At 53.1% G+C, this 19,343-nt stretch overlaps 1 protein-coding gene across 4 annotated transcripts in view; it reads right to left on the reverse strand.

The window, feature by feature from the left end:
* Positions 1-805: 805 nt before the first annotated feature.
* The window catches only part of PAX7 (paired box 7), a 101,587-nt gene continuing 83,049 nt past the window's right edge, over positions 806-19,343 (reverse strand). For all 4 annotated transcript variants that reach the window (XM_074377302.1, XM_074377300.1, XM_074377301.1 and 1 more), the window contains exons 8-9: positions 12,242-12,488; positions 806-4,792 (exon numbers count right to left, since the gene is read on the reverse strand). In XM_074377302.1, the coding sequence (XP_074233403.1) occupies positions 4,677-4,792; positions 12,242-12,488 (363 nt within the window). In that variant the 3' untranslated portion in view covers positions 806-4,676. The remainder of the gene's footprint in view (positions 4,793-12,241; positions 12,489-19,343) is intronic.

Here is a 19,343-nt window from a genome sequence, read left to right on the forward strand (position 1 = left end):
GGGGAACACACATGGCATAGACGGTGCCGGTCCTTGCCCAGGTGCCCTTTTACTGGGCCAGATCACCTGTCCCCTAACCGATGTGAATGTTGCTGCCGCATCTTTCCTGGAGAACTGCCCTCAGCCCATAGGAGCCACTTTGACTGAAGGTGCTTGAGTACATATGACATTTACCCACCCACCCGCATCCCAGGGATAGCCTGGCAGCTAATGAATGACTGAACTGTGCAAACAAAAGTCCCCTGGTCTTAAGGAGAGACTAACTCCATGCTACAACTCACCCTCCTGAGCTCCCTGCAGTGTCAGGTTGAGGCTAGACTCCAGGTAAAACCTCCTCTCTGCTTAGCATGTTCCCCAGCCCTGGCTTGCTTCCTTCACCCTCTTACAGATGTCTCTTGAGAACTCTCCCTCAGTCACTCACCTGCCCAAGAATCTCCGTATCAGGCTTCGCTTCTAAGGCACTATGGAAGCTTCTGAGCTCTCTCCTACCTTCCAAATTCTATACACTGGGAGATGGCCACAGAGGGTTCTAAGTCTAGCAACATGAAAAGTTTGTCCTGTTGAAGAAAACTGAGGTCTCACTGGAGAGATGCTTGAGAACAGTATCCATTTATCGAATACTAATGAATCTTCCACTCTGCATCCAGCAGCTGCCTAGCCCTGGGGGACCCGGTGGGGAGCAAGAGAAATGCAGTTCCTACCCCGACCCTCTAAATTAAGTCAAACGGCTTCCTGACTGCCCCTTCAGTCCTTTTTAAAGGCAGCCACACAATGGCAATCAACTGAGTACATGGCATCTTGGAAATGCTTTTAATTTCTTTTTAATGTATATGTAACAGTTACGCCTGAGTTACAGAGGAAGCGCTTACAAGCAGGTAGTTAAAGCAAATGCCAGTTTCTCTTTCTAGTCTACTACTCCATATAGCTGAATAAATTATGGTGCGATTATATTTAAACACACTCCTTCGCGCCCACTCGCCCATGCGGACACCCCACTCACACTCTCACGCGCACACACACACACTCCCACATGGAGGAAAATGGCTGTGAGTCAAACACGGATGCAACCAAGTTGCAGTTCCTAGGAAGAAGGAATGATCTAGAGTGCTATGCAGATAGTTTCCAGGTAGAGGATGGGCCTTGTGAGAGCTGACAGAGAGAGCACTGGATACACAGAGGTCTCTGAGCATTTCCAGATGGCGGCCGGAGCGCCCCCCGCTGGCCTGGGTTTGGTGCCTCTGCAGGAGGGGAGGAAAGATCCGTTGACCTCAAAATGCATCCATAGCGAAGGGCACCCTCGGGAGCTTGATGAGAACAACCATCAGAGAGAGGCCCCAGAGCGTGTCTTTTCTGGGCAACCACGGGGTTTCACAAGTTCCAGGATCCAAATCTCAGAACGCTTTACCCGCTCCGTCTCAAACAACATTGGATTTCAGTGGAGGGATCAAAGTCTGGGACCTGCCCGGTTCTCAGGCCATAGTCAGATTGGAAATCTGACCTTCTCGCTTGTCTTCTGGGCAAACCAACGTCTCTCTTGATTCTTCTCTCCTTCTCTCTCATTCCCTGATCTCTCTTCTCCTTCATGTTCCTCTGGCAAAAGAATGGCAAATGTAAATCACGGAAAACATAAAAGTATAAAAGCAGACCTTGGTTCTTACACATCACTTCTTTTTTTTTTTTTTTCCACAGCAAGAGAGAAATACCAAATGAAAAACAAAGCAATAAAAATGAAAGAACCCAACAGAGCCTGGAATGTATCATTTGAAACACACGATATGCAGATATATCCCTACAGATGGTCCCTGGCACTAGCACGACACACACTGCGGGGGTTTTCTTTCTTTTTTTAGTGTATATATTTATATATATAGATATAAAAGTCAACTTCCTATAAACGGACAGCACATCACCACGTTTCCAACTAATGTACAATGAGCTCAGAAGAGGGGCCCCCCCGTAGGCAGGACCAACAGCTACTTGTGATAAATTGGAGGAAACATCTTTCGTTTTGCTATGGACTCTATTTACAGGGATGGATGGGGGTGCTTCTGGGCCGGCCTAGCCACAGGGATTCAGGCCTTCTTTCTCAGCCTGTGGTCAACCCTCAAGAGTCTGAGGCCTTGTAACTCTCACGCAACATCACCTTTCTGGTGAAGTTGCAAGCTGCCAACACAGGAATGAATTTTATAGACCGAGTTGGCTAGACGCGTTAATACACTGGGTTTTAGGAAAACCTGTCAGGGTCAGGGTCTCTTTCTGAGGAGGGTGGGGCCCCTAAGGGAAGAAGTCCCGTTTTCTACCAAGATGGTAGCCTGGGAGAACTCTGGAGAAGTTGAATGTACTGAGAAATCGTTTGGTTTATTCCCATTTCACGACGGGGGGGCAGATGTTTGGGACCGGTCTTAGCAGTGGAATGTTACCTCCTGGGAGTGGGGCTAGTTTTCATGTCACCTGCCTGAGATCCCTGCTCTTGGGTAACATAGCATGTAAGTAGTTTCAGAGCATTTCTGATACAGTCCTCCAGGGGGAAAGATTGACCATTCAAGGAATGTGAATGAAGATTGTGTTGATTTTAAGGAAGAGTTGCTTCCTGGCTGTGACAGCTTCAAAAGCATGGACTGGGCCACCAAGAGACAGTACACTCTTCCTTCTTGTCCAGAGTTTGAAGAACCCAGAGTCTCCTGCAGTGAATGCTCCCATTGAAACCTTGGCTGAACTTGATGGGCCACACATGTCTGGGTGTCCGCTGCTATCAAAGAGTCTGTCCCCAATTAACAATAGGTTCCTCTAGACCAGAGAGATACAATCCACCTTGGTCACAGTCCAGGACAGGCTTGATATTACTGAGTCCGAAGACAAGAAGCAGGTGAGCATTTGTCACAGGGGTGATTTCCATGCAGGAAAGTGTCCTAGTATCTTGCCAACCCAGCTCCCCAGTAGGGAGGAACTCAGGTCGACTTCCAAAGCAGCAGCCCTTTCCTTTGGGAATGTCTTGTCAGCTGAGGGCAAGAGGCATGGGTTAAGCAAAGAGGTGGCCTCAGGTGCCCAGGTGGGGACAAGCAATTTGGTCCGGTCTTCGTGGGTTCTGTGCTCTGTCTCCTGCCTCAAGCGCCTTTTACCCAGCAGCACTTGATCAAGACGGTCCAAGTGTAGATGATAATGATGGCGATGGTGAAGATGAATATAATTGTGATAAACAGGTGAAGATGGTGAAAAGTTCTAAGGGAGGCCGTAGTCAGGGACTTGAACCACTTCCCAAAGGTCTCAGCTTGCAAAGAGAAGGGAGCTTGGGAGAGCACTGGAGTGGCCGAGGAAGGCGACTTTGCCCACTTCTCCAGAACCTTTGGTGACGGCTCCAAGATTGGCCGTCTGGCTGCACTGGATCAGGAGACAGAGGCATTTCGGCTGAGAGTGTGTCCACACTGAAAGATGCTGCTGTGGGTGGGATAGGGACGTGCCTTCCACCCCACAAATGCCAGGGGGAACCAGTGGTCTTGTCTGTGAGGCAAGTAGTCCCTGATGATCCAAGAACCCTCCTCCAGAGCTCCAAGGGAAGCTCTCTGCAACGCCAGCAGCTTAAAGGAACTCCCCGACAGATGGAGGCCCCATTCCTAGAGAGTTGGGCAAGCAGGGGTTGGGCCTGGGTCTCCGAGGGAGGCTTTGTGAGAAGTCGAAGCTCCATGGGGTGTGGACTTGAAGGCACAGAGCCATAGAGCCAAAGGTTTGCCGCCTACAAGCAGAGGGACCCCAGTTACAAAACCCCCTTCCGAGCCTACCTCTTCTCTCACGTGTCCTCAGGACTTGATCCCCTGCCCCTGCATCTGATTCAGTGAATGAGAAAACTGAAGGGTTCTGTGGGCTCCCCAGGCCCTACGTGCGTGGGCAAGATTGAAACTGGACTTCCCTCTAAGAGCCCAAAGCTGCTTCTGGATGACTGCGTTGGGTCCTGGTAGCCTGGGCCGACCCATTGCTGACAAGTCCCACCCATACGGCCCCGTCCCCTGGCTAAGCCTCATCCTGGTCTTCCGAGTCCCCCTGCCTGGGCTAGATTCGCCCCTCCACCCACTAGAGGTGCATGGAGAAGGTCCTGAAGTCCTCAGTATTCTTGGCTGATTCCCTGGGAAAACCCCAGGGCTAGGGTTCCCCCTCTGCTGAAGTCCCAGCACCCAGAGGAGGAACAGGGTGTGGTTCTGGCCCTGAGCCAGAGACCCCCCCAGGAGGGCTGGCTCCCAGCACCTTCAGCCGGAGTGGCCCTGTGAGCGCCACCTCTGGCCGGGGGACCCACTAGAGTTAGGTACAAAGGGCTCCAGGACCTCATCCCAGACACCATCCTCCTTTGGGCGCCCAAGGCCCTCTAGTTGGGGTGACCTTTGGTTTCTGTGTCTGAGATGGCACAGAGACCATGACAGGATTTTGCTGGGGAAAGACTGCAGGCTGACCAGAGACCCTCCTGGGGCAAGAGTGAAGGGGCAGACTCCAAGGGGTCACTCCAGGTCCGTAACCACAGGTGAATGGTAGACTGGCTGCTCGTTTCCAGAGGGCTGGCCATGAGAAAGGAGTGGGCTCCTTTCCCGGGCTCTTAGGACCCCAGGGCAATGAAGGGACTGAGGCGGGGAGGCTCAGGGATCAGAAGGGTTAGGCTGGGACTTGGGCTGGGGCAAGTCGCCCCAGGGACCCTAGTAGGCCTGGCCAGTTTCCACAGGCAGGAGTCCCAGCACAGCCGAGTGCTCCCCCAGCTTCATGCGACGCTGTGTGGAGAGGCTCACGTTTTTGGCCAGATAATCAACAGCAGCTGGGGAAAAAAAAGAGAGAAACTCCTAGAAATTGAGGTTATTTTTGCCTATTCTTCAATCTGCCCTAAATCTATCCACCCACTCATTCATCCATCCATCCATCCATTCAACCATACATCTATTCATCCATTTATTCATTCATCAGTTCATCCATCCACCTTTTTGTCAATCTGTCCATCTCTGGTTCCATCTATCCATCCATCCATCTATCCAACCATCCATCTATTCATCCATTTATTCACTCATCAGTTCCTCCTTCCATCCTTCTATGCATCTATCCATCTCTTCTTCCCATCCATCCATCCATCCAACCATATAGTTATCCATCTATCCATTCACCCATTTATCCATCATCCATCCATTTATACATTCATGAATTTGTCCATCTGCCCTCTATCTATTCATCTTTTCATCCATCCACCCACCCATCTATCCATCTCTTCACAAAGCTCTTTCTCTCACTACCTTGCCAGTCATTCAGCAAATGTTTGCTTAACACTTGTTGTTTACCCAGCTCTCTTGCGGGATCTGCAGGGAAGTACAGAGGGTATCACATTGTTTAGTGAAGAATTAGTCCCTCTTTCCAGCATGCTTCTACATATCCCTGCTATGGGGGATGCCCATGGTACCCAGGTAGTAGTAAGAGCGAGGTCCTTCTGTCTCTTCTGGACCCTGAGCCCAGCTCATAGATGAGGCAAAGCAAGAACTATTACTCAGAAACCGAAGGAGTTTTTGCAGGTGAGCTTGAGGAGGAGCAGGAAGAGTCATGAGCTTGTGATTCAGGGAGCTGAGACCTTTAGCTTTGTCAATTTGGGTCACCCAGAGGAGACGGATGAGAGTCTGAGGGCGTGTACTCTTGTGTGCGTGTGTGTGTGAACGGTGGAAACAAGAATGAAGTCGTAATGGGCACAAATGTCCACACATGAGCAATTTGCACACGTACCCGTGCACAGATGTGGGTGAATTGTGTGCACCTGTGTGAGTCAGAGAACACTGGGGACACCTGTACCTTAGAGGTGACTGACTTCTACCTAGGCCAGGTACGTGCATCTGTGTGTGTGTGCGCGTGCACGCGCAGGTAGGTATACATGTTTTCTGTCTTGACTGGACTAATTGTGCCCGCCGGAGGCTGCAGCAGAAATCTTCCCTTACCAAATGATGTGACTGGCATGTAACTGAGGCCTCTTGAGGCCCCGAGATGCCACCTCCCAAACTGGAATCCATGGCTGTGGCCAATCCAGCCCCCTGGGACCTCTTGGGTGTAAGGCAGAGGAAGATGGCGAGGGGGCTACCCTAGGAAACACGAGACCTGGCCCAACATCCTCTCCGCCACCTACCCATGGAGGGACCCTGTGACACTACATGCCTCCCCAAGGTTGGGGGCTCCTGCCAAAGGCAGGAGGGCAGAGCCAGGAGGTGATGGGTGTGGCTGGAGGCCAGATGGTCTGTATCAATGATTGAGTTACAAGGTGCCGTACTGCCTAGGGGCTCAAAGGATGTAGGTCAAACCCTGCGCCTGTCAACTCTTAGTGTGTGATTTGGGAGCACACCATCTCACCTTTCCAAGCCTCAGTTTTCTTCTAAAATAATGATAGCACCTGGGTTGAAGGGTGATTGTGAGGATTAAAAGAGAAAATGTACGTAAAGTGGTTCGTTAGCACTGTGCCCGGCACATAGTGAGTTCAGTAGGTGTGGCTCCTAGGACTGGGGTTTCATAAACAGATGTGACCTTTGATGGGGGCAGGAAGGGCAGGAACAGTGCATGGGGCAATTCAGGGTCCCAGCTACTTCCTGTTTATGAGGCTCTGGGCAAAAGGCTTGCCACTCCATCCCTGTTTCCTTCTCTCTAAAATGGGGAGAACAAATTCCAGCTTCCTTAAGGAGCAAATGAGATAATGTGCTTTAAGATGCCAGGCACAGAGGTCTCAGGGCATGGCCCTCTAGATTTCTAAAGGATGTGCAAATGCCTGGGGTCTTTCTGGAGTGTCTGGACCCTGTGCCCCTCAGCTTTCCCTGGGTGCTGCCTCTGAGGTCACTCAGCCTCCAGGCTTCCAGCTGATAGGACAGAGTGATGGTGGCCAGCTTGCCCTGCCTTCAGTCTGCCCCTTACTCTGGGTAAGGATGGGAGAACCTCCTATCTCTGGCCTCAGGGGGTGCCCTGCAGCTCTGGCCACACCATCTCTGCTACTTGGAGTCAGTCTTATCTGGGCTTCGGTCCTCCCCACAAAGAAGGCATATTGTCAGAGTGGTCAGAGGAAGTGGGGAGGGGAGCTGACATTTACTGAGAACTAGCTCCATGCCCTCCTGTTCTAAGTACTTTATGTGCGTCAGCTCATTCAAGTCTCACAACACTGTGAGGCTGCTGTTAGTATCATCTCCATTTGACAGATGACAACACTGAGGCCCTGCCCTGAGAGACTGCATAACTTGAAAGATCACATGGCTCCTAAGTTGTAGAATCATCATTCAAACTCAGGCAGTCTGACTGACAGATGATTGGACAAAGAAGTTGTGGTATATATATACAATGGAATACCACTCAGCCATAAAAAAGAATGAAATAATGCCATTTGCAGCAACATAGATGGACCTAGAGATTATCATATCAAGTGAAGCAAGTCAGACAGAGAAAAATGAATATCATATGATATCACTTATATGTAGAATCTAAAAAAAGTGACACAAATGAACCTATTTACAAAACAGAAATAGACTCACAGACATAGAAAATAAACTTATGGTTAAGTTCGAGGGGAAAGGAGGGGGGAAGGATAAATTAGGAGTTTGGAATTAACAGATACACACTACTATAGAATAGATAAACAACAACACGATATACACCTGAAACTCAATATTCAAAAGCTTGTAACAACCTATAGTGAAAAGTATATTAAAAATTATATATGCATATGTAAACATACTTGGGCAATCTAGTGCCAGCTGCTAACCACTCCCCACCACCTCCACCCAGCAGCCTCCTCTAGAGTCACCCCTGGGCTGTGCACAGCGCTTCAGAGTGCATGGAGCACTTCATTCCGCAAAGCCGGCTTTGGCCCCACTTTTCTACCCCAGAAGTTGTAAGTGACTAGTCTAAGGGAGCAGCTCTTCCTGCGGGTGCGGCAGAAAGGTCTGGCTTTGAATAAAAATGATGAGAATCGCAGAGTGAGCGTTTACTAGGTGTGAGGTGGACATAACCTCATGTAATTCTCTCAGCAGCCCCCAGGTTTTAGATACAGTTGTTCCCATTTTACAAACGTGGAAACTGAGGCTCAGAAAGATGGCTGGCCCAGAGGCACGCATGCAGCATGTGAGCTGGAGGAGCCCGAATTTGTCCTGCTTGTGCCTCTGGTCACTCTGTACCCTTCTCTTTAGCCTCTCCCTGTCACCAGCCACGGCCCTGCGCACAGTAGGTGCTTTTCTAGGAAAAATCAAGAAGTCGAACTTTACTGACAAGCCAGCCAACTTCAAGGGCACCCGTCTTCCCGCAGAGCCTGCCTCTCCCTGGGGTCGAGCCGGGGTCCGGCGAGGGCAGGGCAGTGACATTTCTCATTACGGCCTCTGTCAATGGTCCTTCCTGTCCCTCTGTCCCTCCGTGTCTCCCCTCCTCTGCCTCGTGCCCGCGCCTGGGTTCTAAATGTCTCAAATTAGATTAATCGGGAGTTGGCAGGAGATGTGGTGGCGATGCCAACCAGTAAACAAATCTCAGCCGTCAGCGTCTCGTCAGCCCGCGGCCCCAGAGGAGGACCCTTCTAGACACAAATTCTTATTAGACTTGTCAGATCTATTAAAATTCTTTTCACACTTCTGCGTTCTATCAGCCCCATCATTAGTACGGCCCTGGCCTCTGGGAACACCAGGGCCATATTAATCTGCCGTGCGCCCCGTCCCTGCCCCTCCGCCCCCACCCTCTTCAGGGACAGGGAGAGACAGACAGATGGACAGACGATGGCAGGGAGCAGGAAGGGAAGGTGTGAAGGGGTCCCTGGGAAGATGAGAGGCCCAGGGAGAGAGGCAGACTCTGCTGCCTAAGAGCCTGGCCCACGTGTTCACTCCGGGCACACCTGACGGTGAGGCTCTCATATCTAGAGGTGTGGCCTGCGCACATCAGTATGTACTGCCGGGTGACCTCAGGCGAACAGCCTCTCTGGGGATCCCATTTCCTCATCTGTCCAGTGGGAATAACCCCGCACACTGCACAGGATGGCCATGAGGATGGAATGCCAGACCCGCAGGAGATGCTCCATAAACGATCGTTTCTCCTTTCTTTATACACATACCTTTTGTATAGTTATACCCTGAAGCCACGTAGATATGCACATTAGTGAATATTCACACAGAAATACAGCTCTGTCCATGCACAGGTGCCTGTGAAGTTGTGAACGTGACTTCACACCCAGGTGAGTCTAGGTGTGAATCGTTACTCAGCATCTTACACAAGTTTGTGGTTTGGTACAAAGAGAACTCGGTTTGAAGTTAGGAGACCTGGAGTCCATCATTCACTTCCTGTGTGACCTTGGGAAAGTTCCTAGCCTCTCTGAGCCTTAGCTTTTGCATCTGTAACCTGAGGGCAAAGAACACCTACCTTGGGTGGGGTTTTTGCGAATTACATAAAATAAGGAACATGCATTTTGCCCAGAGCCCGATATGCCAGCCTCATGCACGGGACAGATGTGGGAAGATGACAGGTGGTCCCGGACCTACAGGGAGCAACTTGGAACATGAGGCTCTCGCACGTGGACTGTGGAAGCCCAGTCATAGGTGGATTTAGTCGCCCATGCACGTGGGGCGGTGGTCAGTGGGAACACTGTGTGTCCCGGGGCTGTTTCAGAATGTCAAAGGTGAGGGGAATGGTACCATGGGAAACTCTCGAGGTAATGGAGTTGAATCCTTGGGCCCCTATTTCATAGATGGCAGGTCTGAGGCTTGGAGAGGCGGGTGACTTGTCCACGCCATGGTAGGGGAGGGGCAGACTTTCCCTCAGGCCCCTCTCAGCCCGAGCTCTGTGGGGTGGGGGAAGGGGTATGGGGTCTGAGCTGAGATTCCCTCTGGGTAAGGCTGGAGAATGTGGCCCAGGAGAAGCTCTGAGCTACCCCTGGAGGAGTCAGGGGAACGAGGCTGGCACTAGAGGGGAAGTGGGGGCAGGAGGGGGAGCGGCAAGGAGGAAGGCTGAGGATGGAGGACGGAGGAGGTGGGGCTTGGGGTGGGGTGGGGGTGGGGATGGGGAGGAAATCACTCCGGCCAGCTTTGCCCCAGCAAAGAGGAACAAAACTCCTTTCTCGCCTCCTGGGCCCTTTCCCTTTTGATCCCCCTCCCCGGCGGCCACCGTGCTGACTTTAGGGTTAATTTTATTTCCGAGTTGGGCAGGCGCCCCTGGAGGGGGACACGGGGCTCTGGGTGTGACTAACGCCTGCCCCAGGCTGGGGCTGCTGGAGCTGCTCTAAACTTTTTATCAAGAGCATGTGTCTCACTCAGTGCCCAGGAACAGGGGCTGGGCCAGGGTGTCACCCTGGCCCCCCTGGAAACACTCCCGTGCATCCGCGTGCACCCTGCTCTCAAACAAACAGGCACACACACGTTCTGTCACCCCCTGCACAACATTCGCACAGACACAGTTATACACACAGGCAGCAAGCATCATGTGTTCACTCCCAGATGCACAACTGGACAACAGTGCACACAGCCACACCCAGGCACACACTCACACACCCGTACTTCCACTCTGCATACATAGTCTATGCGCACACGCATCCTCCCAGACGCACACTCACAGACACACTCCAGCATATGGATGTGCTGAACGCACATGCAGACGCACGTACATCCTTGTACACTCACACACACAGCTACACACATGCACACGTATTATACCTGCCTGCATAGTGACATGCGTCAGACACACAGGCACTGACGTAGACACTGAGCCACACGCACACACCCGCGTGCACATTTAGACACACGTGGATATGTGTTATAGCTACATACCCTCACATGACCAAATGTGTGCACATGTGTACTCACATACAAACCCACATTCAACCAGGTGCACACGATACACTCATACTCATACACGTGTGAATCGTCACGCGCCGCTCACTCATCCACACACCCACGCACCTACACACAAGATGCCTGCCCAAACACTCCCTCAACACGTGGACGGTAACAAATCCGGGACACAGGTGTCCCCACTCACCCAGATACGCATACGTGAACCCGCACACACACAGGGACGGGGCCGTGAGCACAGCTGGGAGGTGGAGGCCGGCACAGCTGGCCCTCATTTAGCCGTGGAGGCCGCGGCGGTGAGAGGAGGGGGGTTGGTGTGGGGGGCAGGAAGCAGAGGTCAGGGGGGCCGGGCCAGGGCTGCAGCGGGGACAGAGGAGGCCCTGGGGCTGGGGGGTCTCGCCCTCTCGCCACACGCCCTTCTGATTCGTTTGACACCAGCAGGTGAGGCCTCTGCCGGAGGTGGGGCAGGAGGGCAGCCCGTGACCTCGGCTCGCCCGTCCTGGCCTGCCCTGCTGCTGCCCCATCCCTCCGGCAGCTGGAGGCTGTGCAGGCCTGCCTCTGGCAGCCTCTGGTCTGAGGGTCTGCTGTCCCTGTCTCCCGGCCAGGTGTCAACGGCACGGCGGCTGGGGTGGGCACCCGAGACCCGCTCCAAGTTTGGGGAAACCAAGGCTGAGGACGGGGTGGGGTAGGAGTGGAGGAAAGAGCTCAAAATACAGCTCTGCCCTACAGAGTGGGGCAGAAAAGGGCAGGGTCTCTCCCACCACATCGTCTAACATGGCAGCCACCAGCCAAGTGTGGCCAGGAGCTGAATATTATCTTTTGATTTAATTTTATCTAATTTAAATTTAAAAACCAAAATTCGATTTAGCTTCATGGGTGGGAAACTTTTCAGTGTATTTAGAACAACTTGGCTGTGTGAGTCTACTTCCTCAGTTGTAAATTTTACGAAACTTAAGCGCAGACCGAGTATTTGCGGTGCAAACTTAGTGTCTGAATTAAAATGGGCTGGATTTCAAAAACACTGTACCAAAAAAAGAATGTAAAAAAATCTCATGAATGATTTTATATGGATTACATGTAAAATGATCATCTTTTGGAGGATACATATGGGCTAAATAAAATATATTAATAAAAATAATCTCCACTTGTTTCTTCTTATGTTTAAAAATGTGGCTACTAGGACATTTTAAATGACATTTGTGGGTCACGTCACATTCTCATGGGACAGCTGGGCTCTAAGACAATAGTAGCCTGAGTGCAGGGGTCCAACTCAGCAGCATCTTAGGACATCTCCTCTTTTCTGGACCTTAATTGCTTCACCTGTGAAATGGGCACCCCCTACCCCGACACCACCTTGCAGGGCTCTGAGAATCAGCGGGAGGTCCTTGGAGGGGGGCGGGGCAGGGAGAGGGAGGAGGATGCCCAGGGCGCCAGGCACTCACTCTGGCCATACTGGCCGTACTGGTAGCCAGCCACGGGGTCCACGCTGTAGCCGGTGGTGCTGTAGGTGGGCGGGCAGTAGGACTGAGACGTAGGCAGGCTGTCTCCCGGCTTGATGGAGTCAGCCCGCTGGCTGCAACTGGCCGAGATGGAGGTGGCGGAGTCCAGGCCGCCGTGCAGCGGGGAGATGGAGAAGTCGGCCTGCGGCTGCGGTGGCACCGCGCTGGGGTTGCTCAGAATGCTCATTACCTGCGGGGGAGACAGCGTCAGAGCCGGCCCTCCAGCCGGCGAGTTGGGGGCGCTTGGAGGAAGAACCTCGCAAGTGCACGTGTGAGCAGGGTCGATGTCTGGCTGGCCTGGGACAGGCCTTTACTGGAGTTGCTCCCTTGAGGTCCTGCAGCCTTGAGGTCCTCAGTTTACCTGGTTTGCTTGCCCTTGTGGGTAAGATGGCTGGTTTCTCTGGTTAAATCCTGACCCGTGGAACCTCCCTCCACTGAGAGTTTTTGGGGACAGGACCGGCCTAGTTTATCTCTCTATTTTCTGAGAGGTTCTGAGCAGCACCTTGTGTCTGTCTGCTGAATGAATGAATGCATACGTGCATGAATCAATGAATGAATGAATAAACGAGCCAGCTAATTATGTCTCTCATCGGACAGGGAGCTCCCTTAGGACAGGGACCTGTGTCTCCCCCATCAGACTGGGATGCTCCATCTTCCAATGCAAAGGTTAAACTCTGGACCTGTCCAACTTCACCCCCTATTCTGTGCTACGCCTGCTACACTCCTGACTTTGCGGTCCTACCCTCACTACACCAATGTACATGGCCAGGGCTTCCAAATAGCCTTCCAGGCACCCTTGATTCTGGCCACTCCTGGATGTCTATGACCATCACCTCGTTCCCTGCTTGGCCTGGTTTAGCAAACAGGAACTCAGCATCAGGGCTGGCCACTTGGACTGATAGGGTGAGGCTTGTCTTTAGAAACTCAGCTTCTCTAAGCTGGTGTTGGTTCATTGGTGTGTTCACTTATTCATTCAACAAACATGCACTGATAGTGACTATGGCTCCAGGCCTCAGGCTGGGCCCTGGGACTTCAGAGGAGGAAGAGCCATGGTCCCTGACCATGGCGGGATGGCCGTCTGGGTCTGGTGGGGGTGGCAACTAGCAGCAGACCATCAAAATATGCAGTGATGAGGGGTATGGAAAGGCAGCTCAGCGAGGCTGTGGGAGCCCAGAGGAGAGAACCCTTGCAGCCTGGTGGTCCAGTGACCGGAGAGAGCCAGGGAAGGCATTGCAGGCAGCAGGTGCACGCGGGATGAGAGAGCAGGGCTGTCCCAGTTGGTCCTGAGGCGAGGAGGGAGGGGTGGGGAGAGAGGCAGGCCCTTGTGGACCCGACCTGCAGGGCCAGGCTTTGGGCATTGGAGCAATGATCTTTTTTTTGGTGAGGGAGGTAATTAGGTTTATTTATTTATTTAACGGAGGCACTGGGGATTGAACTCAGGACCTCGTGCTCACTAAGCCAGCGCTCTACCACTGAGCTACATCCTCCCCCCGGAGCAATGATCCTTTTGCCAACTAGACACCTTGTGAAATTTTTCACCTTTCCATTTTTGAGTCATCCCTGCTGCAGGCCTGAGGCATGGCCGGGGTGAAGGGCACGGATGTGGCATCCTCAGGCCAGGGGCAGACACCGAGCTCCTCCACTTACTAACTGTGCAGCTGCCAGGAGTCCCTTAACACCTGTGACCACCCCGTCTTCAGGGCGTGGCTGGGAGGCAGAGATGGGCTCTGTGCATGGAAAGTTCTCTGGAATCAGCGGGCCCAGAGCCTCTTCTCCCCTCTTCCCCTTCTCCTTACCTTTCCCTCCTCTCCCAGTCCAGAGCCCTGCAGGGTTGTGCAAGGTGGAACTATGATGCCCATTTCTCAGATGGAGAAACTGAGCCCCATGAAGGGCTGTGGCTTCCCCAGATCTCACAGCAGGTCTGCAAGGGAATAGTCTAGGGTCCAGCTGGCCTGACCCCACTCACCTGATAACGTCAAGTCTGACTCTCAAGGATGGGTTAATTTAGGCGCGCAACCACAGTAGAGATTCTCACTCCAGATGTTTGCTCCCTGGGCAGCTGTTTTGGTGGGGGAGTAGGGTGGGGTCCCTCAGCCCTGGGGGGCCTGGCTCCTCCGGAATGCCCTGAGCACAGCCTCCCCAGACTCTTCCCGCAGTGCACCCAGCACGCTCCCCTCAGCCCTGGGGGTCACCTCTCCTCTGTCCTTCCATTCCCCACCCCCTCCCAGAGCCAAAGTCAAGAGCAGCTGGCCTGCTGGGGCTGGTCTTTGTCTCCATCAAAGCTGGCGGGGCTTAGGTGGGACTTCACAGGGTCTCAGCCCAGTGAGATGGCAAGGACACCAGGGCTGGGTTTGGGAGGAGACGTCTGGGCCACTCTGGGCAGTAGTGCTGGTCTAGGGAACTGACGTTCCCCAAACTCACTTTGTTGGTTACACTTCAGAGGCCTCTGTTTCGGCAGAGCCCACACAGGGTGCTTGGGTGCAGGTAAGAGGGGGTGGTGGTGGGTTGCAGTTTTCTAGCTGTTGACGTGGGGCCCTGGGGGCCTGAGGAACTTGCTAGGGGTGTGTGTTCGAGGGGCTGGTGGGGGGACTCAGGAATCTAACACTGCCCTGGGGTTAGGAGACCCGATTCTCTTCCAGGTTGCCTGTCAGTTTCCCAATCTCGACCTCACTTTCCATCTAAATTAAGAAAATCACCACCATCCCATTCCCTACTAACCTGCTCCTCCCTCCGAGGAGGCCTGGACCCCAAGAATAAACTTAGAGGCTCAAGGAAAGCACACAGGCCCCCTCTCCCTTCCTTCAGAATGACCACTGTGGCAGTGGGGAGACTCTCGGGAGGGACTGCCAGCTTTGCTGAGACCCCAGTTGAATCCTTCCCTCCTGCAAATCACCAGGATGCTAAGGCCCAGAAAGATGAGATGGAGGGTTAGGGAGAGGATAGGGTGTTTGGGGGACGGGCTGGGAGCTGTGCCTAGACCCAGTACTCATCCTGCAAGGCAGATACCTACTGCCACCTAATTTGAGCACATCCCTCAAGAATTATCGGTGGCTCCTCAGTACCTTCCAGATGAACAGGGCACGGGGTTCTTGGACCCATACTTGCCTGTCCCAACTCCTCCCACCCCTTTCTACCTTGCACTTTATGCCTCAGCTATAGCAAAAGATATAGTGTTTCCTGAAGACATCCTTCATTAATTCACTTATTCATTCATCAAACATTTCACAGAGTGCTACTATGTGCCAGGCTAGAGATAGGGCTGGACTGTGAGCTCTTTGAGGGCAGGATGGACTGTGTTTCATCCTTCATTGCAACCGCAGTGCCTGCATTGTACCTGCAACATACTATATGCTCAGAAAATCCTGTTGAATTCATGTATATTCACTTAACAAGTATTTATTGAGCACCTAGTATGTACCAGACACTGAGCCAGGTACTGAGATACAGTCATGAAGAGTAGCAGCTCCCTGACCTCCTGGAGCTGCCAGTCTAATGAAGGAGGCTGACAACAAACAAATGAACAAATAAATAATATAATTTCCCATACTGATAAATGCCATGGAAGAAAAATTAAAATAAAGGGAGTATGTGGAGTAGCCAGGCAAGATCTCCCCAAAGAGGTGAGAGTCAGCAAGACCGAAAAGAACCAGCCAAGGGAAGATAGAGCGGGCTGGCTCTTCTGCCTGCTTTTTTCAGGCAGAAGAGCCAGCCAGTGCAAAGGCCCTGAGGTCAGAACATGCCTAGCAGATCTAAGACATAGCAAGAAGGTCCATGATAAGAGTGAAGAACCCCCAGAGCTGTGAGCCTTCTTGGCATGCTTTGTCAGAAGGGGCTCATGTGATGCTCAGTGGCTCAGGGAGTCTTGGACCCTGGGCCAGTAACAGACAGCTCAGAATGAGCTTTTTCTGTAATGGGATTTGTTCAATGGGATTTGCCCTGGAACATCAAATCAAATCCACATCTGGGATAGGTGTGAATGGGGGTGTGGGGTATCTGCCTGCTCTCTCCCAGAGTGCTCAGAGGCCTGGGGATCAAAGGGCTTCCATTGCATCCAACCCTGTGTATCAAGGCATGGCAACTTCTAAGCAAAGGGGACAGGACCCGACTGAAGAGAGATGGGAGGGGGAGCATTGAATGACTTCTCAAGCAAATGGGCTATGACTCCCATTCTGCATAAGGGGAAATTAAGGCCCAGGGAAGTGAAAAGGCACCCGTGTGATCACTCAGCCAGTAAGCGGCAGAGCTGGGAACTGGACTCACGTCTTCGTGACCCTGAGCAGTGGTCCTTCCCCACAGCAAGCTGTGCTGCAGAACACGGAGAGAGCGGCCCTCGGCAACCCCAATGCAAAGAGCCTTGCGGGCCGACGTGGCCCTTGCCAGCCTCTGGCTGGCCTGCGGACCCCTGGGAGTCCCTCTTTGCCTGCGGAAGCAGGAAGTTTGCCCACAGTTAGGGGCCCAGCTGAGGTCTGGGGCCTGCAAACTTTTGAACTTGAGGAAGTCCTGGTCTGATGCGGTAATCCACCCCCCTCAAGAATGCTAAGACCTCTCCCCCGGTGGGTTTGACTTTTTTCCCTGTGACCTTGCTTTCACTAATGTATTACTTCTTGGTACGTTACCGTTACTAACTCAAAATCAATACCGACCTCCACATCTGTAAGGTTTTATCTGAAGGCAAATCTCTGGGCTGTCCATCAGGCTGAGTGACAGCCATCCTTTCCTCTCCCCCTCAACCCGCCGTGGCCCCCACCCGCCCCCAGCCCCTTCCTCTCCCTCTGCTCTAAATCAGTCCCAGCCTCCACCAGACTAAATCAACAAGGGGCCCAGCTTCACCCCCCCTTCCGCCGCTGGGGAGAGGCTTGTAGGGTTTTGGGGGGTGGGGGCCCCGGGAGCCCAGCACCAGCCCCCCTTTCGCATCCTCTGCTCACTGCCCCCTCCCCTGGGACCTGCCGGCGCTCCCCGACTTTAAAAGAAGGGGATGGGAAAATGTAATTAACTCCCTCCGTTCCTGAGCTGGCCCCGAGGGCCTGGGACCGAGGAGGCTGAGCTGTGAGATCTGCACCCTCTGTGATAACCGAACGTGGCTTTGGGAGCGAGGCTGCAATTAGAAGGGGTGATCGCCGTCATCGGGGCTCCGTGGCAGGGTCTGGGGTGGGAGAGAGGGGGCTGTGGCAGGATGCAGAGGGGAGAGGGAGGGGCAGGGGCAGAAACTAGTGAGGTCAGGATGGTGGACATGGAGATGAGGCTGAGGCTGGAATGAAGCCAAGGACCACCCTGACCAGCGACCAGGGGGCAGGTCGGGAGTCCCACCTCTGTGATGCCAGAAGGTGACCCTGAGGCCTCGCAGGGATAGCGGTTTCATCAAGGGCACTCGGCCAATCAGGGCTCTGAGGGGCTTCCCTGCAGCACTGGGGGCCAGAATATCTGCATTAGCATCCATGCTCTGCTGCTGACTAGCTGGGACCCTGGGCAATGTCTTTAACCATCTGTGCCTCAGTTTCCTCATCTGTATAATGGGAATGATAATAATTGTAGCTCCCTAGAGGGTTATTGGAAGGACTAAATGAGTAAGTGCACATAGAACTCTTAAGACACGTTGTTTGTTCTCAGTGAACGCAAGCTCTCCCCATCCCCTTCCTCTCCTTCACCCACCCCCCCCCCCGCCTCCTCTGCCACCTGGATTAGAAGGCACCTAGCTTGAGAGACCCAGGGAACTCCTCCCTGCCTTTTCCACCTCTTCTCCCTAGTGGGCCCGGCACACAGTGGGTGCTTTCTGAATGAAGCGTTGGTCTGCCTGCACTCTGGAAAGGGAGCCAGGTGTGTGTCATGTGGACAGGTCACACCTTCCTCTGGGGATGATCCCATGAGCCCAGCTCACGACTTGCCTTGGTCCCTAAGGGTCCCCGAACGTGCTCATTTGTGGAGAGTGGGTCACATCACAAGATACAGGGCCCTGATGGCGAATCTGTGAAGTCACAAGTTGAGAACTAGCACAGCCCAGAATTCACACACCAGAGCGGCATACCGCACGTCCACAGGGACACATGCCTGAATCCAGGAAGGTGAGACATCTCAAAATGCCTCTTCCCTGGATCATCAAATAGCTTTTCATAGAAACCCTAATAAACCGTCACGATAAACTTCACATATGCCCACCTACCTTTCTTAAACTCATCAATACACTTACACACACGCCCCTGCATGTCAACACACCTAAAGACAAGCCTGGACACAACTTGGAGGCTGGCGCATCTTCAGAGATGGGGATACTGGGTCTCAAAGAGAGGCAGTGGTGTGCACTGGGGTAGAGTGTCATCAAAAGCCAGTGGCCGTGCAGCGGGTCCTGGGGTGGGGCTCACCACCGCCACTCATCCTGACCCCGGTCTGGCCCCAAACATGATTGGTGGCTTGGCACACTGAGCCCTTCTGTCTCCCAGGCTCAGACCCGAGGGCAGCCCTGGCCCACCCTCTTACTAATTCACCCCCTTGACTTCCACAAGAGGTGGGAGGGGGCATGTTTGGGGGGCAGTCTGTCCCCACTGTCAGGGAGAGAAGGCAAGGGCACAGCTTGTCAGGAATGGAGTGCCGTTTTTGTCTGGATTACGTGAAATACGCCTCTACAGACCACACACTGTCCCAGGCTGGGGGCTGATCTGGGGCAGCCCAGCTCACGACTTGCCCTGGTCCCTCAGGGTCTGGGGCCTGGAGTCCACCTCTGTGTCTAGATGAGCCCCATGGGACAGGCTAAGAGCTGGGAAGAAGGGACAGGGAGGCTCCGCTGGGGTCTGTCTGTTCAAATACTGTTTCTCCGCCTTGGCTGCCCGGTGCAATCGCCTGGGAGTCTTTCAAAATGATGATGCTAGGACCCCACACCTTAGAGACTCGAATGACTTGGCCTGGGGGTCTGCGCATCAGGCTTTTTCCCCAGCGGATTCTAATGTCAAGTCTGAGGACCACTGCATTCAGTCACTATTGTTGCTGCACACACAACAGGACTACACACCCACACCCACGTGGGTGACATCATGGGCACGCACACAAGATTCAC

Source organism: Camelus bactrianus, chromosome 13 (assembly GCF_048773025.1).
Source record: "Camelus bactrianus isolate YW-2024 breed Bactrian camel chromosome 13, ASM4877302v1, whole genome shotgun sequence".
Classification (NCBI taxonomy): domain Eukaryota; kingdom Metazoa; phylum Chordata; class Mammalia; order Artiodactyla; family Camelidae; genus Camelus; species Camelus bactrianus.